Source organism: Procambarus clarkii, chromosome 1, assembly GCF_040958095.1.
Source record: "Procambarus clarkii isolate CNS0578487 chromosome 1, FALCON_Pclarkii_2.0, whole genome shotgun sequence".
Lineage (NCBI taxonomy): Eukaryota > Metazoa > Arthropoda > Malacostraca > Decapoda > Cambaridae > Procambarus > Procambarus clarkii.
Window position 1 is genome coordinate 57,042,092 of NC_091150.1, and position 27,424 is coordinate 57,069,515.

The following is a 27,424-nucleotide window of genomic DNA, read 5'->3' on the forward strand; positions in this document are numbered from 1 at the left end:
TTTGAACGAGTTCCGTGATGACATTAAAGTTTTACCATGATGCTTCCATGTCATGTTCACCTATTAGCTCCTTCCAAGAGATGTTATGCAGTTCCTTTCTCATTCCTTGATTGTCACCTCTATGGTAATCTAGAAATTCATCATTATGAACCTATGTGGGTTTCTGTATTTGTAGTCTATCTTAAAATATAGTGATCACATGAGGGGATTAGCTTTTCCCCCACCTGAATTTGATCAATCATGCCCTCTTCTGATGTTAGCACAAGATCTAATATGCTGTTACCTCGTGTGGGCTCAACCACATGCTGTATGAGAAAGGAGTCCTAAACCAGATCTAGAAATTTGTCTCCCTCCACTTGTGATAAGAAAATGCAGACTTAACCAGTGAAGAGCAGGGGTGCCATAGGCACAATCAGTGAGCTCTGTATAAACATCAGAGGTCCACAATTGTTCAACGTCCTTGCAAGGAGTATATGAAATATTGTATTGCCGGAACAACCGTGGACATCTTCAAGAGAAAACTAGATACAGGGGTACCTCAGTTTAAGAGTTTAATCCGTTCCTGGAGACAGCTTGTATTCCGAAAACTCGTATTCCGAAGCTAATTTCCCCATAAGAAATAATGGGAAATTAATTAATCCGTTCCTGACTACCCCAAAAACCCCACATCAAACAAAATTTTTATACCTAATTCATCTAAATAAACCTACAAAACTATGTTCAAGTTATTACAGGCATACCTCAGAATAAGAGTTTAATCCGTTCCTGGAGACGCCTCGCCTTCCGAAAACTCGCATTCCGAAGTTAATTTCCCCATAAGAAATAAAGGGAAATGAATTAATCCGTTCCTGACTACCCCAAAAACCCCACATCAAACTAAATTTTTATACCTAATTTACCTAATTCATCTAAATAAACCTACAAAACTGTGTTCCAGTTATTACTTACCTTGCTGTCGAGTGCTGTAGGCGTATGGAAGATGGTGAGGAGGGGGGAGGAGGAGAGGAGTTACTGTTTGGAAGGGGAGTCCCCTTCCATAATCACATCACATAACCCCATGCCTTGTAACACTATGGATACCACTTCTCTTTCTAAATTTTTCAAACCAGCCCCTGCTTGCCTTAAACTCTTTCTTATCTGCATCACTCGTTGCAGGGGTATTCTTTAGAAGGTCTTCATGCAACACCCTGGCTTTCTCACAAATAATGGCCTCCGAAACACTATCACCCCTCAACTCCTTGTCGTGTATCCAAATTAATAACAACTTTTCCACTTCTTCAAGTATTTGTGGTCTTTGTGCCGTTAATGTTCTTACTCCTTTTGCCACTTTAGCACCCATAATCTTATTTTTCTTCTTAAGTATAGTGCATATTGTTGATGTGGCTTTGTTGTACTGCCTACAAAGTTCAACAACACGTGTACCGTTCTCATGCTTCCGAATGATCTCTTGTTTCTCCTCTATTGTCATCCTCACATGAGCTTTCTGGCCTTTATCCTTACCACTGGCTTTCTTGGGACCCATGGTGAGATATATAATAACAAATTGTATAGACAAATCACCAAAAATCCAACAAAACACTGAAAATCCGCGAGAATTGATGTGGGGGTAGTCACTGAGCGCGAGACAATGGTAAACTGAGGGGCGGAGGGGCGACGATCGCCGAACCACCACGCGCTAGGTCGGCCTGTACGCGTATCAACAAACTCGCGTCCCGAAGTAACCCTCGCCTTCTGAGACAAATTTTTGGAGTAAATACTGCTCGCCTTCCGAAAACCTCGCATACAGGGACAATCGCATTCCGAGGTACCACTGTACTTACCTTGCTGAGGACTGCTGTTGGTGTATGGAAGATGTGAGGAGGAGGGAGGAGGAGAGGTGTTACTGTTTGGAAGGGGAGTCTCCTTCCATTATAACATCAGGCAGTGAGGACTTCACTGGTATGCACACTTTGGCACATGTTGCCTGCATACCACTAGGACTTGCTTGTTTTACTAAGAATCTGTCTAAAGACACTTGGTTTTTCCCCTACATTTTAACACTTGTCTGTAGTAAGACATCACATTGTCATTTAAAAGGTCAATGCAACGGCCTGCTACAGCTTTATCTGGGTGAGTTTTTTCAACAAAACTTTGCAGTTCTTCCCATACTTCATACATTTTCTTAATCAAGAAGAGACATCCTCTACTGCCTCTACTCACAGCTATTTTCTTAGGTTGAACCTTACCAATGGCTTTCTTGAGACCCATGGCGAGATATATAATGACAACTTTTATGCTCAAATGGCCAAAAAAACGACAAAAAACTGTAAATCCTTGTGAAGAATTCAGGTGGGATAGTCACTGGGCGCGAGACACTGGTAAGCTGAGGCGCGATCGCCGTGCCACCATGCACTAGTCGGCCTGTACACGTATCAACAAACTCGTGTTCCGAGGTAACCCTCGCCTTCCGAGACACATTTTCCGAGGAAATCCTGCTCGTATTCCGAAAAACTCGCATACAGGGACACTCGTGTTCTGACGTACCACTGTAGTTTTCTTCAAGGAGTGCCGGACCAACTGGGCTGTGGTGGGTATGTGGGCCTGTGGGCCTGCAGGCCGCTCCAAGCAATAGCCTGGTGGACCAAAGTCTCACAAGTCAAGCCTGGCCTCAGGCTGGGCTTGGGGAATAGAACAACTCCCAGAATCCCATCAAGCAGGTATTAGATGTACCCAATCTATTGTCTTATGGTTAAGATCCCCCATTATTAGGGTTTTGGTTTCTGAAACCACTTGGATCACATTATGCAGAACAGCAACATCCTCTGCTCTTGCTATGTCAGCCCTGTAACATACTACCACAGTTATTTTGCTACCATCTTGTGTTAGTATGTTGCGCCATACGGACTCTGAGTATCCCGTGGTGTTTAGTTCCTTGTTATTGGTTGCATACAGATCCTCTCAAATATAGCATTACCCCATCTGCACTTATTGATCTGTCCTTTCTGAAAAGTGAGTGGTATTCCAGGATATGGAATTCCCCTTCTATTATATCCTCTCATCCTCATGTTTCACTGATGCGAATGATGTCAGGATTTTTAGCCTCAGCATATGCACATAGTCAAATTTATTTATTAGGCTTCTGGCATTTGTGTTGAAACAATTTAAACTACTGATGTTGTTTAGCAGAGTGCTGCTGCTGTGTCAACCCTGTAACATACTATCACAGTCTGGTAGTATGCATATTCACATTCCGGTTCTGTTCATTGTGGCTCTGGTTCTGTACCTTTTTGTCATCTGAGACAAAACTAAATTAGTTCAGCCTGTTATGTTGTTAGCCTTGTGGCCCTCAACTGTTCTTGATGCGAGAGATGACTTAGCTCTGTAATGATTTTTGCTGCCAGGTGTTGCGCCTTCTCCAGAGCAGCTATGTCTTTCTGAAGATGAGGTCTCCGTGCCTGGATGCAATAATCCAAATGGGGATGGGAGGGGGGGGGACACCAGCGAAATATATATACAATTGAATCACTACTTTTCCTTAAAGGTAAAGGTACGCTTGATTATTCCAAGAGTTTGGTTCCTTTTTTTTTTACTGCCAATCCCACTTGTGCAACTTTCAATGAATGATGGGTTCTGACTCCAAGGTCCTTTTCTTCATCAATCTGTTGTCAGGTAGCACTGTTAATTTTGTAGTTGTGACATGGATTGTTATTCCCTACATGAAGGGTCTTGCATTTATTGACTTTAAAAAACATTTTCCAATCTTCTGATCATTTGTGGAGTTCATGTAGATCTCTTTGTAAGGTCTCAATATCATTTTCACTTCCCACTTTACCATAAATCTTAGTGTTATTTGCAAATTTGATGATAATGATTGTAATATTCTCATCTATGTCATTGATGTATATGACAAAAAGGGCTAGCCACAAAATGAACCCCTGTTAGCACCCCACTTACCACATTTCTCTGGACAGATTCATTCCCATTTAGTACGACGCTTTATTTATTTTTTTTTTTTAGCCATTGTTTTGTCCATTTATTCCATGTGCCTGTGTAATTTCCTTGATAGTCTCTCATGTGGTACCTTGCCAAAAGCTTTAGCAAAGTTCATGTAAGCTACATCTTCCGTAAGTCCTTTGTCTGAATAGCTGGTTACCTGCTGAATGTGAGCAGGTTTGTAAGGCAGGATCTATTTTTTAACAAACCCATGTTGCATTGATTTTACAAGATTGTTCTCTGTGAGATGTTGCATGATTCCCTTAAGATTATCTTCATGAGCTTCTAGATGTGTGATGTCAAGCTGATAGTCTCAAGTTGAGACTATCAAGTTGATAGCCTCCTCCATGGTAATCTAGAAAGTCATCATCCTGGACCTTTATGTGAGTTTCTGTAATTGTTTTCCATCTTAGAATATAGTGATCACAAGACAGGGTGAGCTTTTCCCCCTACTTGAATTTGATTGATCCTGTCCTCTTATGTTATTAGCACAAGGTCCAGAATGCTGTTACTTCGAGTGGGCTCTGTCACGTGTTAATGAGAAAGGAGTCCTGCACCAGGTCTAGAAATTGATGACCTGCTTGCAATGTTAGATTTACCCAATCTCTTGTCTCATGGGTTAAAGTTGCTCATTATAAGAGTTTGGTTGCAGCAATGATCATATTATGCAGATCAGTAACTTCCTCTGCTGCTGTGTCAGTCCTGTAGCATATTGTTACCATCTCAGTTTATTACCATCTTGAGTTAGTATGTTGCATCATACAGACTCTTGAGAATCCCATGGTGTTCAGTTCCTCATTTGTGGTTGCAATCAGGTCTTCTTTCACATAAAGCATTACATCACCTGCTCCTGTTGTTCTGTCCTTTCTGAATGGTGGATGATACCCTGGGAGGTGGAATTTTTCCCTCAATAATGTCCTCTCGTTCCCACGTTTCTCTGATGCCAATGATGCTAGGATTCTCGGCCTCAGCGTATACACTTAATGCATTAAATTTATTCACCAGGCTTTTGGCATTTGTTTAGAGCAATTTAAATTACTTATGTTGTTCCTATTGGACAGAGAGATAGCTCCTGGATAGACATAAATCTGGTGAGAGCAATAGAAGCTTTGAATAGAAAAATAAAAAACAACTTCATCATAAGGAACCTTGCAAAAGTAGAGGATAAGAATGACCAGGAAATCGTTGAGGAAATGATAGAGAAACTGACTTGAAATGAGGAAGATCTCAGTCTATCCAATGTTGAGAGGTTAGGTAAACCCGAAACGAATCTGTTACGCATAACCATTGCAAACTTTGAACACAGTAGGAAGGTACTCACCAGTGCGCATAACATAAAAGATCTTGAAGTGTATACCCAAATCTTTATCTCCCCAGACCTCACAGTTGAACAGCAAAAAAAAAATAAAAAAAACAGTACTAAGAGGCACGCTAAAGTACTGTAGTTAAGAAACTCAGACGCATACAAACATTCAAAGCTGAAGATGCAGGAGAGGATCAGTGATCAAGATAGTAGATAGAGGAGAGGACATAGTCCTTCACCCCAGCCAAGCAGAAATAACCCTATATATCTCGGAAGACAAACTGGCACAAAACCAGAGTGACAATGAACAGAATAGTAATGTACAGAATCCAGGAGCTCTCTCTCAGCCCAATAGGAACAATTTAAATTGCTTCTACATAAATGTCAGAAGCCTGGTGAATAAATTTGATGCATTAAGTGTATACGCTGAGGCCGTATACACTTAATGCCACCTCTTAATAATGTCAACTGTTATCGTGCGGCACTGGGGGAGCTGCTCCAACTTGCGTTTGGGGTGGATGTCACTTCGGCTCCGTTCTGTAAGCTTTCTTGTGCGTTTTTCCACCTCCAGCCTGCTCATGCGCCTCCGAGCCATCCTTGTCTTTGGACTGGGTGCTCTCTTCTCCTCAGTTTGTTGTGGCCCCTTCAGTCCAAGATTACTTTCAGAAGGCTTTGTTTCTGTTGGCTTTGGCCTCTGGAGGTCAGGTCAGTGAGCTTCATGCTCCCCTCCAATGCAGAGGTTTCTGCTCTTTTGGTCCTGGTGGACGTTTTGTTTGTTTGCAGCTGTCTTCTTATTTTCTGGTGAGGAATGAGACGGCAGGCTTCCAGAGGGGTCAGTGGGGTATTGATACTTGGTTGGTTAGGCGGGGGGTGCATCATGTTTAGCATCCGGTTGCGGCTCTCCGGCGTTACCTGCGCGCCTCGGCTTCTGTGTCCGGGGACATGCTTTGGGTTGATCCGATTTCCCTCGTTCCCTGTTCCAGGACTCGGGTTCCTCAGGTCGTCCACAGGGCTATCAAGTCTAGCCAGCCTGTAGTCTACCCTTGTGCCCATGATAACAGGGGCCTGAGTGTAGGTATTGTAGGGGCCCTGACAGCTGAATGGACAGAGCTCGGGATTCGTAGTCCTGAGGTTCCGAGTTTGATCCCCGGTGGAGGCAGAAACAATTGGGGAAAGTTTCTTTCGCCCTGATGCTTCTGTCACCTAGCAGTAAATAGGTACCTGGGAGTTACAGCTACTATGGGATGCTTCCTAGGGGTGTGTAACAAAAAGGAGGCCTGGTCTTGGACTGGGCCGTGGGGATGCCAAGCCCCGAAATCATCTCGAGATAACCTCCAGATCTGATGATCATAGTTTGCTGCTCTTGACACTGTTTCTGGGAACATGTCCTGGGCTGACATTCGGGCGTGGGGGTTTTGGAGGTCAAACAGGGTCCTGGCTGCCCATTGGCTTGTGAACGTTCCGAGCCCTCAGCGGTTTTGTGTGGCCTTGGGCTGTCAGTTGTGGCCAGTTGTCTCGTCTTCGTCTTGAGGCATGCGGTGCTGCTGCCTCCTGGGCAAGTCCCTCTTTTACTTATCTTTGGGTATCTAGCTCCAGGGAGCCGACAGGGCTTTCTACAGAAAAGTAACGTTGAATGTAATGAAACGCCATTTTCTGGGTGAGCCCCGGAGGCTCCCTGGCACCTGCCCTCCCTCTGGTCGGCGGTTTTTTGTTCCGTTTGCTCAGTCTTCGATCTGGTGAGCATGTGGCCGGTTCGGGTGAGGGGGGGGGGGGGGGAAAGCATCGGTTTGAAGAAGATATGCTTGTCTTGTTTTTCTTGGAGGGAGTTCTTGGGCTCTGTTCAGTCTTTGGTTGCAATTTTCTACCAGCTGGGGTCTGTTTTAGGATGCCTACCTTTCTGGGTGCCTAACCCTGGTTGATGGCAGACAGTATAATACTCTCAACGAGTGGAGTTTTTATAAGCTATTGCTCCCTGCGCCTCTCTGAGGAAGCCAGGTTCTGGCTCATGGTTCCTGGTAGGCAGAACTCCATGTGACTGAAGCCCCAGACTAATATAGCTAATATCAGTTCGAGAGCTCTAGGGAGCCTCCGGGGCTCACCCAGAAAATAATATTTTATTACATTCAATGCTGGTTTTTTGAAAAATGAAGTGGCATAATTACACGAATAAATAAATGAAAATACACGTGCACTGTGTTGGTGGTCTGCCATTTTATAATTGGACTCGTAAGTCAATGCCTCTCCATCCTCCTCTTATCTTCAGCCCAAGGCCTCACCCCACTAATAGATTAAACATGATCAATTCATGTGAATGTGGGTCATTGAGGCCACTGGATATGACACCCAGCCACCAACCAACACAAACCTACACCCCCATGCACCCACCCATTCCCCCTTCCCCCACCCACCCCCTTACCCCCACCCACCCCCTTATCCCCACCCTCCACAACCCCCGTACTCCCACCAACCCATACATTACTGTACTCCGTGGCTACCACACGGACGTTTACGCTGCTGCAAAATTCAAAGGAATGCTCCAGCAAGTTAATACAATGATTTTATGCATCAAGAGGGTTACATATGGACCTGGGAGAATGTTCGTATGGACGAATGTTCGTGAGGTCCCCATTTTTTCCAGATTTTGAGAGAGTATAATGTACAAGTTCAAGTATCTGTATGCTTTTTTAGACTATAAAATACATTTCAAAAGGATAGAGTAGCATAGGTTATTTCTACCTTTGTGTATACTGTACTGTATTACATGTATTGGTATTGTGAGATATGCAATTTGTAAAGGAAATGAGACTACTTCCCTTGTTGCCTTAAAAATGTGATTGAAAAATACATAATTCGTTAATAGACGAGTCTTATTTACTAATCTTTGTGTAAAGAGCTGTAGAAAATATAATTCCTAAATTATTTTGGTATAATGTAGCTTTGTTCGGCCTGTGTTGTCTTGCGTTATATGGGAGTGTGAAAATGATGTGCGTATTGTGCTCTCGTGCAGGCTCCCAGTGTGAATCTTCAGGACCAGAGCCTCATCTTCTCAGCTGTTGGACATGGTGCACAAGGGGAAAACAAATATGGATTTAATCTCAAGCTTTTAAGAACAATTGACACTGAGGTACAGTACCATTATTTAATGTTATTCATTTGATACATTAACTTTAAAAATATTCATTATGAAAGTAAAAAATGCAAAATATTTAATATCATTTGTTATGGGAATAAGTGATTATTATGCTCTTAGTAGTAACGAACTTAGTTTCCTGGAAAATTGTATATTTAGCAGTCAGAGACTCATAATGAGAAAATATTCTAGCATAATGTTTAATTATAATGAGACCCTAGACATGAGATATTACCAAATAGCATATCTATCTTTTGCATCGGGTTCAGTTCTCGAGTGCATTGTATGCCTTTGTAACCGTTTACACAACCGCCCATGGGGTGGCTATGGGGTGCATAGTAAAAAGCAGAATCAATGTTATCTTTCAAAATTGGCAGGAAATGTAACTTTGGTTTCCTGTAGGTGGTAGAACACCTATTATATTCTTCCTGAAAGGAATATGTCTGACTAATTTAAAATATTTGGAAAATAGGTGCTCCCTAATCTTTTCTGTAATTGTACAGTGCCCTCATGGTTCTTGAGTCTTTTAATCCTTCCAATCCTATTATGCCCCCATAATTAAACCTATTATGGTTTAAATCCAGTACTGGCTGTTTTTCATCTTTAGCTTATTTATTACTGTCAAATTTTGCTGGGTACCCAGCCATATCAGTGTTACCTCTTATGAACTTGTTACTGCTGAAGAATCCATTTATACTTGTCCTGTTTCCCTTAACCCTGTAACACTGTAAAAGTGTTTGGGTTAGTTTATTTAAAATATATATAGAGTACACGAGTCACAGACAAGGATCTGAGAGGCGCCAGTTGTCTGCCTGAGATCTCACACCTCTAACCGTTAATGACCCCAAGTGACCTGAGGTCAGATCATGATAATTTCACCTTGCTTCCGCTAAGCGTATAATTGGAGCCGGGTAGCCTTCAAACATGCCGACGTTTAAGGAGTGGCTTGGTAGTGCCGGAGGCTATCTACTTGTGGGCGGAGTTAGCTACTAGGTTCCCCAATATAAACTCGGAGAGCTATCCAGCAAAAAGCAATAGGAGACCGGCCAGCGGAGCAGAGCAGAGGCCAGCCGTCGAGATAGGCCGTCACCAGACGGGGGGTGACGCTGCCTGAAAATTGCAGACCCCCCCCCCTCTCTATTCAACTTAGACTCAGTCCTCGGTGAGTGAACATTTAGGTGACTTGGTCGTGTTTACATATGTTGTGTGATGATCAGGGGCAGTCAAGTTGTAGGGTTCTCGAATTCTTGGATGATGACTCACTTTGCATATTAAACTGGAACATTTTAATTGAATTGCTAAAATATGATACTTCATGTGAAATATAATTATGAATTTATTATTTAAATTGTGTTTAACTTTGTTCCCTAGAGATTTTGAGTTGAGATGAGAAAGCCTCTGTAGTTACTGGTTTCATGGTTTAGAATGAGTACATGATAAAGATGGGACCATACTAATAATGATCTCATGATAACATCCCTTGGAAGAGAATATTTTGATACAGGCAAGTTCCATTCCTTGTCTTGTATGTAATGATCATGAATGGATGGTGGCAGCATTTCGTCTTCTACTATCTACTCTTCTACTTCTACTATCTACTCTTCTACTACTACCTATCTACACCTCTCCCTCCACCCCCTCTCTAAACTCTCACTTTCAACTAATGACCCTCCTTGCCCCTCCCACCTCTCTGCCTCTCACCCCAAACCCTCACTAATTACTTCACTATTCATTTCTTTCCTTTCGTTTTCTCTTATACGTTTGTGGCAATGATTCTGTATTCTAGAGTTCTCTCTAGAGTTTCGGGTAACTGATCAAGTTACGGCGCCTTGTAGTCTTAGCACCTAGGTAGTCAAATACCTAGGTTACAAGGTGTTGAACGAGAGAGGCTGCCTTAGGAACTCTGGAGGGTGCTCTAGAATAGTTAGCTAACTGGAGACGGGATAACGGACTAGAGAGAGCTGTTTCCCCCGGCTTCGTTAGTTAACTGGGGGGTGGAATAATGGACAAGATAGAGCTATTGCCCCCACCCCCCGTTACAATGATGGCAGCGGTGTTGAACAATGTTGTAGGTAGTTGGTGTTCTTTTAACATTGTTCAGTCCCACGTGTCTTTTGCCGCTCAGGCGCTATCAGGGAGATCTTGACAAGTGTTTTACTTTCGCGATTTAGCGAGTTTTTTCAGGCTAGGAGATGGTGATTCTCTGGTGTTGTGTTTAGTGATTTTGTGAGTTTTGTGGTATTCAGGGAATGTTCACCAGAACTTGCGTGTGTAGTGATTTATGTTAGTAATAAGATTTGGTGATTTGGGGACTTAGCGGTGTTGGTAGTGGAGCTCACCTGAGTGTGACAGGTGACCTCGCATGTCCCAGGAGGACACCCAGCCACCGCTGGTCTCCAGGTCAGTTGGGGAGTGGCAGGTGTAGTTCTTAAGTAGAATTTAGTGGTGGTTCTGCTCAGATTATTGCGATCGACTGTTTTACTCCATTTGAACGCAATAACCCGAGGTGTACTGGTATTGTACAGCATGCTAGGGGGAGCCTTAGTATGTCAGTAGACTTCACGTTGGGGACGCTCGACGTTAGATAGTCTGGTCACAGGGGTGGCAACAGTTTGGGGTTGTTGACCGGCGGAGATGCTAGGGAGACACTCTGGGTCACGTAGGTGGCTGTAGGTTAAGGGTGGGAGTAACGTTTAATTATGTACTTAAGATTAGGAACGGTACAGTTAAGTTAGGCTAGTGTTTTGTCTATTAGTGTTGATTTTTTTTTTGTATGACAAGTTAAAAGTAGTGATGACCTTATTCTCTCTTCTCTAACTTTACTCTGTTACTGTTTTATGTTCCACCAAGTCAATATCATTCAGAGTTAATTGGATTATTAAAATTTAAGTGTAGTTGTTGCCAGGAGGAGAGCTTATAATTGGACTGTGTGAACCCTATACAAACTACAGGGTCACACAACAAGATGGAACACGGGTATTGTTGCCTTTCTGTTCACCCACAGGTGGGAGCCAGAAGAGAGGAGAGACGCACATACAAAAGAGGGAGACGGCTGCTGTGTACCACACTCAGGGGCGTTTATCACCACCACCACGACCAGCCCACTACCTGGAGGTCATGGCTCCACCACCACCACCACCCCAGGGGACCCCAAGATGCAGCCCTCTCGGTCGGTCAACATTGGTCTACCCTGTGGACCCCAGGACGGACGGACCCCAGTGGACCCCAAGACGGACGGACCCCAGTGGACCCCAGGTCGTTCTGCAGACGAACCCAGACGACCCAGTAAAGATGGAAGAGGAACAACGACTCCAGTCTGTCCCACCAACATCGGTCTACCCAGGACGGACCCCAATGGACCCCAGGTCGCTTGTCAAAGACCCATGGGAGGAGGAAGAGAAAAGAAAGAAGAGAGAAGAAAGAAGAGAGAAGAAGGAAGAGAGAAGAAAGAAGAGAGAAGAAAGAAGATAAGACAAGCTGAGTGAGACACGATGCCTCGTGTCCCTTGCTGGTATCAGCATCATTGCATGGAGCGTAATTGCAAGACAGGATCGTTTGCCTTAACTGGCCGCCCCTCCTACAAGCATGTTGCTCTGTTGAGTGATTCTTCCTGTGTCATGCGGACTTGATGTGGCTGTCAGAAGTAGCTCTCTGAAGGAGGCGTGCTGGAGCAACAGGGAGGAAGAAGAGTAGGATGGGATTTCTACTGTTGGCAACTATATGAAGGTCTCGAAACTTGTAGTCCCTATAGCTGTGAAGAACCCCAATATACGTCTCTCATGGTGACTGACGTAGGGCCAATTACAGATCAGCTGGGACAACCGAATTCCACGGTCCTGTGCGCAGTTCAAGTAGTAACGGCTTTCGGGTTGACCAAGTGTTGTTGTGCGTTAACGACGGAGAAGCGACGGAGGCAGTTGTGTTGAAGAAATGTGGTACAGGATTATCTACAAGACCAAGCAGTGACGTCGCCCAGCCAGAGACAATGGACGTCTGTCTATATATTTCATTTTTTAGAGTAGGATGATGTATATTTGTTTAGCTAGGATGTATTCTTTTCGTTAATAAAGTTGTCGCACACAGCTAGCTTGCTTTAGCAGTGTTGCAAAAACTTTATTTTCGGGGAGAAGGGGAGATGTATCACTGTAAAAGTGTTTGGGTTAGTTTATTTAAAATATATATAGAGTACACGAGTCACAGACAAGGATCTGAGAGGCGCCAGTTGTCTGCCTGAGATCTCACACCTCTAACCGTTAATGACCCCAAGTGACCTGAGGTCAGATCATGATAATTTCACCTTGCTTCCGCTAAGCGTATAATTGGAGCCGGGTAGCCTTCAAACATGCCGACGTTTAAGGAGTGGCTTGGTAGTGCCGGAGGCTATCTACTTGTGGGCGGAGTTAGCTACTAGGTTCCCCAATATAAACTCGGAGAGCTATCCAGCAAAAAGCAATAGGAGACCGGCCAGCGGAGCAGAGCAGAGGCCAGCCGTCGAGATAGGCCGTCACCAGACGGGGGGGTGACGCTGCCTGAAAATTGCAGACCCCCCCCCCCTCTCTATTCAACTTAGACTCAGTCCTCGGTGAGTGAACATTTAGGTGACTTGGTCGTGTTTACATATGTTGTGTGATGATCAGGGGCAGTCAAGTTGTAGGGTTCTCGAATTCTTGGATGATGACTCACTTTGCATATTAAACTGGAACATTTTAATTGAATTGCTAAAATATGATACTTCATGTGAAATATAATTATGAATTTATTATTTAAATTGTGTTTAACTTTGTTCCCTAGAGATTTTGAGTTGAGATGAGAAAGCCTCTGTAGTTACTGGTTTCATGGTTTAGAATGAGTACATGATAAAGATGGGACCATACTAATAATGATCTCATGATAACATCCCTTGGAAGAGAATATTTTGATACAGGCAAGTTCCATTCCTTGTCTTGTATGTAATGATCATGAATGGATGGTGGCAGCATTTCGTCTTCTACTATCTACTCTTCTACTTCTACTATCTACTCTTCTACTACTACCTATCTACACCTCTCCCTCCACCCCCTCTCTAAACTCTCACTTTCAACTAATGACCCTCCTTGCCCCTCCCACCTCTCTGCCTCTCACCCCAAACCCTCACTAATTACTTCACTATTCATTTCTTTCCTTTCGTTTTCTCTTATACGTTTGTGGCAATGATTCTGTATTCTAGAGTTCTCTCTAGAGTTTCGGGTAACTGATCAAGTTACGGCGCCTTGTAGTCTTAGCACCTAGGTAGTCAAATACCTAGGTTACAAGGTGTTGAACGAGAGAGGCTGCCTTAGGAACTCTGGAGGGTGCTCTAGAATAGTTAGCTAACTGGAGACGGGATAACGGACTAGAGAGAGCTGTTTCCCCCGGCTTCGTTAGTTAACTGGGGGGTGGAATAATGGACAAGATAGAGCTATTTCCCCCACCCCCCGTTACAACCCTTGGAGGGTGCAAATCATATACAGTATATATATTATTTATAGATTTAAAATAGTCCTGCACATACATTGGGCTGCTTCCTCAGGCCTCCAATAACCATCCCCCATTTTGAAAAAATATCCTGAATCCCTCACTTTCCTTCTAGGGCCTTAATAACAAAATGAGGACGATTCTTGGCAACATCACCATCCAGTGTCTGAATGTTTAGGGCAGCCATAGAGAGACTAAATTTTTTACAACAGCAAAGGAGTGATTACCATGAACTGTATATATTTGAGGCAAAATGTGTGCTATATGCAATTTTAAGATTTAGGCTTATATAATATATATATAGTATGTATGTATATATAAATATATATAGTAATACAATACTGTGTAATATATATATATATATATATATATATATATATATATATATATATATATATATATATATATATATATATATATATATATATATATAATATGAAATAAAAAAATCAAAATGTTTATTTAGGTAAGATACATACATAAAAGAGATTTTACAAAGAGTGATGGATTTATAGTTAGGGCTAGTACATACAATGCCTAAAGCCACTATTACGCAAAGCGTTTCGGGCATAAAAAACTTAAATGACTAAAGCTTAATACTAATTGAGCATAAAGAGTAAAATGAAAACATAGCTGAAAAAGCAGCACAAATACAATTCTGTCGACAAACAGCGCTCTTTTAAAAAAAAAAAAAAAAAAAAAAAAAATAGACATTGGATGACATTAGAGGGGTAAGGTAGGTTACAGGGAATTTATTAGGTATAGCTTCGTTTTTATCTTAAACTGGTTGAGAGAGGTACAGTCTTTAACATGGTTGGGAAGGTCATTCCTCCTATATATACAGTACAACCTCGATTCAACGTACTATATGGGACCACCCCCAGTTCGTTGGAGCGTTGGATTCGTTGCAAGAGGTGACCTTCAAGAGGTGTTTGCATCAGTGTCTTTTTTTCTTGTACACAATAAAAATGCATTGTATTATATTACTTACTGTACCTATATTTTACTACTCTACTAAAAATACTGTAATTCATGTATTTACCTTATTGTTGGAGTTATGTCCATCTTGAAGTTTTGTGAAGTTGTGAATGCTCTACAGTAAATAGGTACTGCAGTGCATTAAGCCGTTAGCACTGTATTATTAAAAGTGGTTTTGCTGTATGTTGAGTACTACAATACAGTTCTTGAAAACTATTGTACATTAGAATTATTGCAACTTTAATTTTAACACTATGTACACACTTAAATTTAACACTTATTCTAATTGTTCACTTCACACACGATGTTTTTAGATGTTTGCATCAGCTTTGCTGGTGCTCGCTGCTGCTGTGTTGGCTTCAGCTGCTTTTGTGCTGGTGCTGGGTACGGCTGTGCTGGTGCTGGGTACGGCTGTGCTGGTGCTGGGTACGGCTGTGCTGGTGCTGGGTACGGCTGTGCTGGTGCTGGGTACGGCTGTGCTGGTGCTGGGTACGGCTGTGCTGGTGCTGGGTACGGCTGTGCTGGTGCTGGGTACGGCTTTGCTGGTGCTGGGTACGGCTGTGCTGGTGCTGGGTACGGCTGTGCTGGTGCTGGGTACGGCTGTGCTGGTGCTGGGTACGGCTGTGCTGGTGCTGGGTACGGCTGTGCTGGTGCTGGGTACGGCTGTGCTGGTGCTGGGTACGGCTGTGCTGGTGCTGGGTACGGCTGTGATGGTGCTGGGTACGGCTGTGATGGTGCTGGGTACGGCTGTGCTGGTGCTGGGTACGGCTGTGCTGGTGCTGGGAATGGCTGTGCTGGTGCTGGGTACGGCTGTGCTGGTTGATTTGCTGCTAGTTCGTGAAAAATATTGACTCATTTTCATTTGTTTCCTTCTTTGTGTCATGTCCTTGAGACAAATATCTTTCATCGTCCTTAGGTGTTGATAAAAGCCTGGTAGCTCTGGATTGTCAGTTTGTGAAACAATATCAAGGAGTTTTTCAACATAGAACAATGCGTCAACACACGTAGCAGATTGTAAACTGCTATCATTCTCATCCTCATCTTCCTTTCCGTCGTCGTCAACAGTGCCAGTAACATTTTGTATAATCTCATCATCTGTTAAATGACCAATGGGTGGATCGACTGCATCAATATCTAACCACTCCTCCACATCGTTCAGCGTCAACTCCGTCTCACCAGCGGCACGCAGTTCTTGATAAATATCATTTGAAAATCCTTCAAAATCCATTTCTTCCTCAGTCACTTCATCAGCATGATCAAGCAACAGGAGTTTTTTCCAACAATTTCTTAATGTTGACTCCTGAACTTCATCCCAAACTTTAGCCCAGTTGTAAATGCCTTCCTTAATTGAGTATTTTTGGTAACGTTCCAGTGTTGCTTGACCTCGCGAATCGGTTCCTTGTCTTTTGTCTTCATCTGACTCAAACACCACCATGATTTCTTTATTCATTGCTCGTTTGTAGAGCCTTTTCATTGCATATATAACACCCATATCCATTGGCTGGATCAGAGAGGTGGTATTGGGAGGCAAGGCCATACATTTGATGCGTCCATCATGTGACGTTAATTTGTCGAGCCCTACATGAGCTGGGGCATTGTCAACCAAGAGTAATGCCTTGACATCATTCCGTCTCACTCCACACTTCTTTATCTGAAAATCTCTTACTTCTTTGCAAAAATGATTTTTGAACCAGTCTACAAAAATATCTCCAGTAAATCAAGCTGTTTTAGAGCTGTAGTAGACCACAGGTAGCTTGTTCATTAAATTTTTCAAAGCACGTGGGTTTTTTTGACTTCCCCACAATGGCGGACTTTGTTCTGTGACTTCCGTCTGCATTTGCACACAGCATGGCAGAAACTTTTTCTTTGTTTACCTTACGGCCAGGAACACTCTCATCTAGCCTAGATGCCAAAGTGTTGTTCTGCAAGCATTTCCAATTAAAGCCTGTTTCATCGGCATTGTATACCTGAAAACGCCTTAGATCATTTGTTATTATGTAATCATTAATTTACGCTTAAATGGCTCGACTGAATCCGTATCTGCACTTAATGATTCAACACAAACTTTCCTGTTCTTAATATTATGTCTATTCTTAAATCTTTGCAACCATCCTTCACTTGCTCGAAAATCTGGAATGTTCATCTTTTGTGCAAATTTATCGGCTGCTGTCTTAATGGCGTCGCCGCCAAGTGGCATCCCCACAGAGCGCTCCTGGTTAAACCATTTATACACAGCTTCGTCCAAATTCGTATTTGCAGAACCTTTTATTGTTTTCCTTTTATTTAATGCACCACTATCACTCGAAGCAAGAAACTTCCTAATATCATCTTTCTGTCTCATGATATCACACACCGTACTTTTCCCGACATTAAATTCTGCTGCCAGCCTAGTAACAGAGTAGCCACGTTCATGTTTCTCTATCATGTCTAATTTCTGCTCAATGGATAAAAAACTTCTCTTCCTCTTTGCAGATACAGCACGATTAGCAAGCCCTTGAGACATCTTGTTGTATATTAATAAAGCTGTAGTAAAAAAAATGGTAAATTCCACGATTATTCTTTCACCGGCGGACAAACACATCACTCGCACGCAGACAAAGCTAACGGCACTGGGTGCCTACTGTATTAACGCAGGCTATGTCTATACACCCTCCAGTAGGCTGCTGTTTAAACCAGATCCAGTAACATAAATTTATCTCAAATATTGGATTTACATCATATTATATATTTTTAGGTTATATATTTAGATTAGTAACATTATTAGGATAATAAGAGATATAAAAAACTTATTTTAGAACTGATTTATTAATTTTATTACTGTAACCCCGCGATTATCCGGGATTCAAACATCCGGAAAACGCCCTTATACGGCCAAAATCGTGATCGGATAAAGTTATCACAATATCCGGCCAAAATGGCCACAGGAACCGGATAAAAGCTGGTTTGTCCGGATGAATATTCGGCCATACCGTATTAATCCCGTCTGTGGCTCTAGACGCATGGTGGAGGAAGGGGTGGGGTGGGTGGGTGGGTGGTGTCGGGAGGGGGGAGGGGTGCGTCGGAAGGGACCACCTAGGTACAGGAATTGCCATTAATTTTAAAACACTTAAATAGCCAAAAACAAATGAAATAAGTACTAGTAATTATGTAATAACAAATAAATAAGTTTCCTAAAATTAATGTGCACAGGCTGAAGTTTCCTTCAAAAATATTGTGAGTTTTTTTCCTCCTGGCGGCCTACGTAACGCGCTATAGCTGCCCCACCCCAAGTGGACCTGTCCAACACTGGTCAACCCATGTGCATCCGTCCCTCGTGTTATACACAGTGCTGCGCCATTAGTGAAATATTTTTTTAAATAACTTTTTGATTTTCATAGTAACTTTGAACATTTTTGGCCAAGATTATGTCTGGTAGCAGCATCAATCGTTCTAGAGGTGTTAAGAGGAAGAAAGTTGTCCTAGCAATTAAAGACAAGTTACTGTTATACACCTCAGCCAGTGCGGCGTCACAGTACTGCTTCATTAGTGAAATATTTTTTTTAAATAACTTTTTGATTTTCATAGTAACTTTGAACATTTTTGGCCAAGACTATGTCTGGTAGCAGCATCAATCATTCTGGAGGTGTTAAGAGGAAGAAGGTTGTCCTAGCAATTAAAGACAAGTTATGTGTTGTTCAACCAGTGAGACGTCACAGGCAGCCAAATGCCTTCAACAAGTGAGGCGCCACAGGCAAGCCAAGCGCCTTTAACAAGTGATGCGCAAGCAAGCAAGCGCCTTCAACAAGTGAGGCGTCACAAGCAAGCCAAATGCCTTCAACAAGTGAGGCTTCACAGGCAAGCCAAGCGCCTTCAACAAGTGAGGCGTCACAGGCAAGCCAAGCGCCTTCAACAAATGAGGGCATGCAAGCGCTTCAACAAGTGAGGCACATGCAAGCGCCTTCAACAAGCGAGGCCTCACAGGCAACCCAAATGCCTTCAACCAGTGAGGTTTCAGCAGCTGGCAGTCAAAACTAACTTTGCTTAATGAACTGTACAGTAATTTTAAGTGTTAATTTTAGTGTTGTGTTAGTATAAGTTACGAAAATTGTTAAGAATTCTTAACTTCAAGATGTGTGGCATCAATCAAGAAGATGAACACCAACAAGGTAAGTTGAGGTTTCTAGTTGAATATTTAATAATTATATGTGGCAAGGCAATTCAAATTATGTGTTTGTAGTATAAAAGTAGTTGGAAATTGTCACTTTTGGACTCGTAGGTGAAAAAGTACCATTATCCGAAAAATGTGATAATCCGGCTGGGGGTCCTTCCCATATAGTCCGGATGATCGAGTGGAGACAGTATTTCGAAGCCGTAGTCACTGAACTGTGGCGACGAATTGAAACGAGAAACGCAGGGTGCTGTGTGTACAGGGATTAGACCCGTCCACTCGCTCACGCTGGAGTTGTTCCAATAACAAATAATTTCTCAAATAGCAGATGTCTATCATATTACAGTATATTTTCAGTTTTATTTAGTTTAGTTTAATTAGGATAATAAAAAGCTATTAAAGCATTGGTTTTAGAAATGATTTATTAGTCTGAAACTTTCAAAGTCATGGGTCACTGAACTATAACGACACAGACAAAGGAAAACCAAGTGAGGTTTACAGAACAGTATTCCCTTATCTGTCCACCCTCACTCACCTTTTTTATCACAGAAAATGTCTATAAGGAGATTTTACGACATGTGGCTAGCTAATCACGCTTCAGCCTGTAAATTAATTTACAAAGATACGTCTGCCACAAATCGGTGAACGAAAATTATGGAAACTCGATCGTTCATTTGTGTGGACCACTCTGGCTGGTATCTGGTTCATGTGGTTGACTTGTTGTCTGGACCATTCTGGCTGGTGTTTGGTTCATATGGTTCACTTGTGTGGTCCACTTAATTGTGTGATGCAACTTGTCTTATGAAGGAATTATTAATTGTAAACTGTGATAGAACGAGACAGTTTTCCACAACTCTGTGAACTTGCAACATCGTAAGTTTGTGGACTCACTTGTGCGGTCCACTTGTGCGGTCCAATTGTGTGATCAAACTTGTCATATGAGGGAATTATTAATTGTAATCTGTGATAGAATGAGAAAGTTTTCCACTACTCTGTGAACTCTGTCCCAACATTGTAAGCTTGTGGACCACTTGTGCGGTCCACTTGTGCGGTTCACTTGTGTGATCGAACTTGTCATATGAGGGAATTATTAATTGTAATCTGTGATGGAATGGGAAAGTTTTCCACCAGTCTGTGAATTCTGTCTGGACATCGTAAGCAAATCCGAACATCACCCGCTTCGGCGAACCATTGTTCGTCGAACCGGGTGAGTAAATTCGGCCTGAAAAGTGTGCGAACTAGCCGGAGATTTGTTGAATCGGGGTACGTTGAATCGAGGTTGTACTGTATATATATATATATATATATATATATATATATATATATATATATATATATATATATATATATATATATAATATAATATATAATATATAATATATAATATTTTCATTTTCTGGGTGAGCCCCGGAGGCTCCCTAGAGCTCTCGGACTGATATTAGCTATATTAGTCTGGGGTTTCAGTCACATGGAGTTTTGCCTACCAGGAACCATGAGCCAGAACCTGGCTTCCTCAGAGAGGCGCAGGGAGCAATAACTTATGAAAACTCCACTCTTTGAGAGTATTATACTGTCTGCCATCAACCAGGGTTAGGCACCCAGAAAGGTAGGCATCCTAAAACAGACCCCAGCTGGTAGAAAATTGCAACCAAAGACTGAACAGAGCCCAAGAACTCCCTCCAAGAAAAACAAGGCAACAAGCATATCTTCTTCAAACCGATGCCTTCCCCACCCCCCATCCCCTCCCCACACTCGAACCAGCCACATGCTCACCAGATTGAAGACTGAGCAAACGGAACAAAAACCCCCGACCAGAGGGAGGGCAGGTGCCAGGGAGCCTCCGGGGCTCACCCAGAAAATGGCGTTTCGTTACATTCAACGTTACTTTTCTGTGGAAAGCCCTGTCGGCTCCCTGGAGCTAGATACCCAAAGATAAGTAAAAGAGGGACTTGCCCAGGAGGCAGCAGCACTGCATGCCTCAAGACAAAGACCGGACAACTGGCCACAACTGACAGCCCAAGGCCACACATAACCGCTGAGGGCTCGGAACGTTCACGAGGTAATGGGCAGCCAGGACCCTGTTCGACCTCCAAAACCCCCACGCCCGAATGTCAGCCCAGGACATGTTCCCAGAAACAGTGGCAAGAGCAGCAAACTACAATCATCATATCTTGAGGTTATCTCGAGATGATTTCGGGGCTTGGCGTCCCCACGGCCCAGTCCAAGACCCGGCCTCCTTTTTGTTACACACCCCAGGAAGCATCCCATAGTAGCTATAACTCTCAGGTACCTATTTACTGCTAGGTGAACAGGAGCATCAGGGCAAAAGAAACTTTGCCCATTTGTTTCTGCCTCCACTGGGGATCAAACCCGGAACCTCAGGACTACAAATCCCGAGCACTGTCCATTCAGCTGTCAGGCCCCTACAATACCTACACTCAGGCCCCTGTTTTCATAGGCACAAGGGTTGACTACAGGCTGGCTAGACTTGATAGCCCCATGGACGACCTGAGAAACCCGAGTCCTGGAACAGGGAACGAGGGAAATCGGATCAACCCAAAGCATGTCCCCGAACACAGAAGCCGAGGCGCGCAGGTAATGCCGGGGAGCCGCAACCGGATGCAAAACATGATGCACCCCCCCGCCTAACCAACCAAGCATCAATACCCCACTGACCCCTCTGGAAGCCTGCCGTCTCATTCCTCACCAGAAAATAAGAAGACAGTTGCAAACAAACATTTGCTCCCCAGAAGCCCCGAGGCTGCCCCTTTTTTGTTGTTGTGACAGGGCTTGGGGGTGTTGGTCACCTCAATTTTGTTTCTGTCTGAGCCCCCTTGTCTTTCTCCTGTTGTGGGTTAATCTGGTCTCCCACCCTCCCCCCACTCCCTCCCTGCATCCGGATCCTTACCGTCTGTGGGTTCTGGGTCGGGATGGGGTTTCGATGGTCTTGAGACTCGGCTGGTCTCGGGGATTTCCCTTCCGGGGTAGCGACGGAGGCATTTGAGCCTGTTCCTCCAGCCGTGATGTATGGGTCTACCGGTGGGCTCCCTTTCTTAGTCTTTAGCTGGCTGCCCCGAATTTTTCTTGTGAGGCTGGGGCTTTAGGGGGATGACTCGGCCCCGGGTCGTGCTGTGGAGGTTCCTGGGACTGGGGTGAGGCTGACTTGGCGGACCTTGGGCCCCGTTGGATCCCGCAGGTTTTTTTCTACCCTCTGAGTGGGGTTTGCGGTTATGGGGAGTGGGGTTTTTCCTTTCCCCCTTCTGCATAGGAGTTTTTGGACGTCAGTCCCTCCCGGGTTTGGTTCCTTGTCCCTTTGGGTTCGTCGGTGGGTTCTCTTCTCCGTTTTCTTACCCATCTTCTCTAGGATGGGACTTCTCCGTCCTGTCGAGGTCGTGTTCCCCTCACATTGGGGTTCTGCGTGACCTTTGGTCTTGGGTGCGACTGTGCCTTCGTGATTTTGTGCTTGCTTCTGTAGGATCTTGAAGGTTTGGGAAGGGCTTCGATTCTTCCCGTATTATTGGAACATCTGTTGTCATCCGGTGAGGCTTACCTCCATTTCTTTCTAGGACTCGTTGGTCCTCTTCCGTGCTTCTTCTTGGTTTTTGGTACTGTCTCTTTCTTTTGTCATTATATCTTCTCTCCGTGCTTTCTTAGCACTGCTATTATTCCTTAAATACTCCTAGTTGGCGCCTTCCCCGCCGGGCGGGTTGTGCGGTTTAGACCTTATGCGTCCTACGCATGCGCTGTGGGAGTTTTTGTTAAGGACGGCATACACAAGTGCTGGTGTTCCGCGTCCTTTTTCTCTCGGGTGCTTCGCTTCTTGCACCTCTTTTTCTCCCCAGTCCAAGCCCCATAGATACTAGGGGTGTTCTGGATTACCAATATGGGGAGGACGCCTGGTTTTCTCTGCATACGGGTGTGGGGCGCCGCGTTCGCCTCTACCCTGCTCTTCTCCTGCATGTGCGGCTCTGGCCTTAGCACCCTGGCGGTGCTCCCGGAATATTCTCGGCTACGATGTGTCGTGTCAAGTTTGTGCCTACGCTCTGCAGGTGAGTTTATGCGATTGGGCATCTCTTTCGGCCAGGTGCTGGTTTGTGGATGCATGTTGGGGGTTGGTTGTGGCGTTTTGTTTGGCCCCTTGTGTGCTTCTTCCTGGAGACCTTACTTGTTTGTCTGTGTTATTTGTTACACAATGGGGCACAGCCCCATCTTTCGTGGTCTTATCTTTGTCACTTATTCCTTGACCGTCTTGCAGTGCCTGGCTTAGCCCTTCCATATACAGTGGTACCTCGGAATACGAGTGTCCCTGTATACGAGTTTTTCAGAACACGAGCAGTATTTCCTCGGAAAATGTGCCTCGGAAGGCGAGGGTTACCTCGGAAGGCGAGGGTTACCTCAGAATCCGAGTTTGTTAATACGCGTACAGGCCGACCTAGCTCGTGGTGGTACGGCGATCGTCGCCCTTCACCCCTCAGTTTACCAGTGCCTCGTGCCCAGTGACTATCCCGCACTTCTTCACTTCTTCACCCGGATTTTCAGTGTTTTGTTGGATATTTGGTCATTTGACCATAAAAGTTATTATATATCTCACCATGGGTCCCAAGAAAGCCAGTGGTAAGGATCAAGGCAAGAAAGCACATGTGAGGATGAAAATAGAGGAAAAACAAAAGATCATTCGGAAGCATGAAAATGGTACACGTGTTGTTGAACTTTGTAGGCAGTACAACAAAGCCACGTCTACGATATGAACTATACTTAGCAAGAAAAAGGACATTATGAGTGCTAAAGTGGCAAAAGGCATAAGAACAATCACGAAACAAAGACCACAAATACTTGAAGTGGAAAAGTTGTTATTAATTTGGATACACAACAAGGAGTTAGCAGGTGATAGTGTTTCAGAGGCCATCATTTGTGAGAAAGCCATGGTATTGCACGAAGACCTTGTAAAGAAAACCCCTGGAACGAGTGCAGATATGATAGACTTTAAGGCAAGCAGGGGATGGTTTGAAAAATTTAGAAAAAGAAGTGGTATCCATAGTGTTGTGAGGCATGGGGAGGCAGCCAGCTCAGACAATCCAGCAGCTTAACAATTTATTGAAGAATTTAAAGAGTTTGCAGAGGCTGAGGGATACCTACCGCAACTAGTTTTTAATTGTGATGAAACAGGACTGTTCTGGAAAATATTGCCTAAGAGGACATACATTACCAAGGAGGAAAAATCCTTGCCCGGACAAAAGCCTATGAAAGATAGGTTTACGCTCATGCTGTGTTCAAATGCGAGTGGCGATTTGAAAATTAAACCCTAGCTTGTGTATCATTCTGAAAATCCAAGGGTTTTCAAAGAGTATAAAGTGCAGAAACACCAAATGTGTATGATGTGGAAGGCTAATAAAAGGGCATGGGGTGACTAGGTTTATTTTCGGAGTGGGTGAATGAAGTGGTGTGCCCTGCCATAGAAAAATATCTGCAGGAGAAACATTTGCCACTCAAAGCCCTGCTTCTCCTCGACAATGCTCCTGCTCATCCTCCAGGCTTGGAAGATGAATTAATGCACAGATACAGTAAATTTCTCACAATAAAGTTCCTTCCTCCTAACACCACTTCTCTAATTCAGCCTATGGACCAGAAAATCATAGCGAATTTTAAGAAACTGTATGAAAGGGCACTTTTCTGGAAATGTTTTGAAGTGACTGAAGCCACAAACCTCACTCTCAAAGAAAGAGTTCTGGAAAGACCATTTTAACATTTGTAGTTCTTTAAAACTCGTTGACAAAGCCTGGTAAGAAGTGACTCAAAGAACCCTGATCTCTGGCTGGAGAAAATTGTGGCCTGAATGTGTGAAAGAACTAGACTGAGGGGTTTGAGCCTGTAAATGATGCGCCTATTGTTGAGGAAATTGTTACTCTGGGCCGGCAAATGAGCTTGGATGGTGATGATGTGGAGGAGTTGGTGGAAGAACACAATGAAGAACTGACCACCGAAGAACTCCAAGCCCTTCAAAAGGAACAGCAAGAAGACCCAGCTGAGGATGTTTCTCCAGTGGAGGAGGATGAGGTAGTACAGAATGTCCCTTCTGCAGAAATTAAGAAGTGGTGTCAGATGTGGGAAAAGATGCAAACTTTTATTGAAAAAACTCTCCCAGAGACAGCTGTAGTAGGACGTTGCATTAATCTTTTCAATGACAATGTGATGCCTTACTACAGAGACAGCTTGCGAAGAAGGGAAAAACAAGCTTCCATGGACAGATTTGTTGTGAGAAAATCGAGCAGTGAGCCACAACCAGGACCTAGTGGTATGCAGGCAAGACGTGCCAGAGAGTGCACACCAGAAAGGTCCTCACTGCCTGATGTTATAATGGGAGGAGACTCCCCTTCCAAACAGTAAAACCTCTCCTCCTCCCCCCTCCTCACCATCTTCCATACGCCTACAGCATTCATCAGCAAGGGTCAGTAATAACTTGAACATAGTTTTGTAGGTTTACTTAGATGAATTAGTTATAAAATTTAGTTTGAAGTGAGGTTTTGGGGGTAGTCAGGAACGGATTAATTCATTTCCAATTATTTCTTGTAGGGAAATTAGCTTCGGATTACGAGTTTTCGGAATACGAGCTGTCTGCAGGAACGGATTAAACTCTTAAACCGAGGTACCACTCTACATTAGATTATCTATACTCGCCTAGTTGTCCTCGCCTAGTTGTGGTTGCAGGGGTTGAGCTTTGGCTCTTTGGTCCCGCCTCTCGCCTGTCAATCACCTGAAATCAACATGACCTCTGTATGTTGTGGGTCATGTTCCCGTTTGCTGCCTGTCTTCTTGATTCCTCATCTTCCTTCTACACTTTTGTCCCTAGCTGCTGGTGCTGGGGCTGTTTTTCTGGTCTTTTTCTTGCATTTTTCCATTTTTCCTCATTCTCTCCTATACATTGTTGGGTGTTTTAGTATGTGCTTCCTAGCTCTTCACGTCCTGGTTTGTTCTCCTCATACTTTACTCGGTATTGCGTGCTTCGTTCTGTCCTGCTAGGGCTGCATTCGCCGCTCCTGTGGGATGCGGTGTCCCTGCTTTTCGCTTTGCGTTTCGGTTCGCGGTGCCCGCTTCCTCGTTGGCTTCGGCCTGGGCCCTGGCTCTTCGTTTTTCGTTGCAATTTTGTCCTTGCTGTTTGCGCCGTCTGTGTTTTGGCGTTTTTCTGCTGGTGGCTTTTCGTTGTCATTCATTGTCGGACTTGTTGGTCCTTCCTGGGTCCTGGGAGGTTCCTCCCAGATGGGGCATTTCTGCTTGCCCAAGTTGGTTCTTCCTTGGCTTGCCAGGTTTGGATTCCTGGTTTCCTGGCTTACCCTGCCTATTGGCATTTTCATGATCTCATGAGTCTCGCGTCGGGACCACAGTGTCTCCGATCTCCCGGCCAGCTCGCTAGCATTGGGAAGTTTTCTGTACAGCAGACGTTCCATCTGGTTCCTTGCCGGCTTGGGTTTCCAGCTCTGCTTGCTCGGTGTTCGCACCCGGGGTTTTCCCGCGGCTCCACCTCCTGTGCTTCCTGCGCTTCCAGTGCTCGATTAGTCCATGACGGGGGCTGGTTTGGTTCTACCTCGAGTCTTTCACCATCTGTCGGTGATCAGGTGGCTTTGGTGATGGTTGTCCCACCTGCGTGCTTCATCTTGGTGGCGGTGTGGGGTTTTTTGGTGGTTCTTCCTTTTTCTTTCTGTCCCTTCTTAGGTTTGCTGCATTTTGTTGGTGTGGTGTTGGCCTTCTCTTGTGGAGGTTCAGGGCCGTCATCTTGCCACATACTGTTGCCTTGTCTCGTGCGGCGCTGGTGGAGCCGCTCCAGGTTGCTTTGGTTTTGGTGTTCCCTCTGCATCAATTCGCGAGCTGTCTCTGGTGTGGTTCACCTCCGGCTTGCTCTTGCGCCATCCTTGTTCTTTTTGGTGCTTTCTTCTCTTCTCCTCGGTTTGTTGTGGCCCCTTCAGTTCTGCATTGTTTTCCGGGGCTCTTTTTCTTGTTGGCGTTGGCCTCTGGGGGTCGGGTCGGGGTGCTTCATGCTCTCCTCCAGCTCTTTTGGTCCTCGTGTTAAGTTTGTTCCCTTGCAGCTATCTCCTTTTCTGGCGAAAACTGACACGGCTGCTTTCCGGAGGGGTCCTTGGGTTGTTGATGCTTGGTTGGTCGGGCCAGGGGTACATCATGTATTGTGTTCGGTGGCGGCGTTTCGCCATTCTTTGCGTGCCACGGCTGTCGTGACCAGGGTCACGCTTTGGGTTCTGATTTCCCTTCTTCCCTATTCCAGAGTGTGGTTCTCTCAGGTCGTCCATTGGGTGGTTCGGTCCAGCCAGCTTGCTGTCTATCCCCATGCCCACGACGTTCATCGGTGGGCTATGCATTCCTTCGTTGATGTTCCTGGGCATTGTCAGGCCTG

The 27,424-nt window shown here is 44.3% G+C and overlaps 1 protein-coding gene across 1 annotated transcript in view; it reads left to right on the plus strand.

The window, feature by feature from the left end:
* Positions 1–27,424, plus strand: part of Hacd2 (3-hydroxyacyl-CoA dehydratase 2) — a 175,876-nt gene that overhangs the window by 6,612 nt on the left and 141,840 nt on the right. Inside the window, exon 2 of the mRNA XM_045732646.2 lies at positions 8,283–8,399. Coding sequence (XP_045588602.1) covers positions 8,283–8,399 — 117 coding nt within the window. The remainder of the gene's footprint in view (positions 1–8,282; positions 8,400–27,424) is intronic.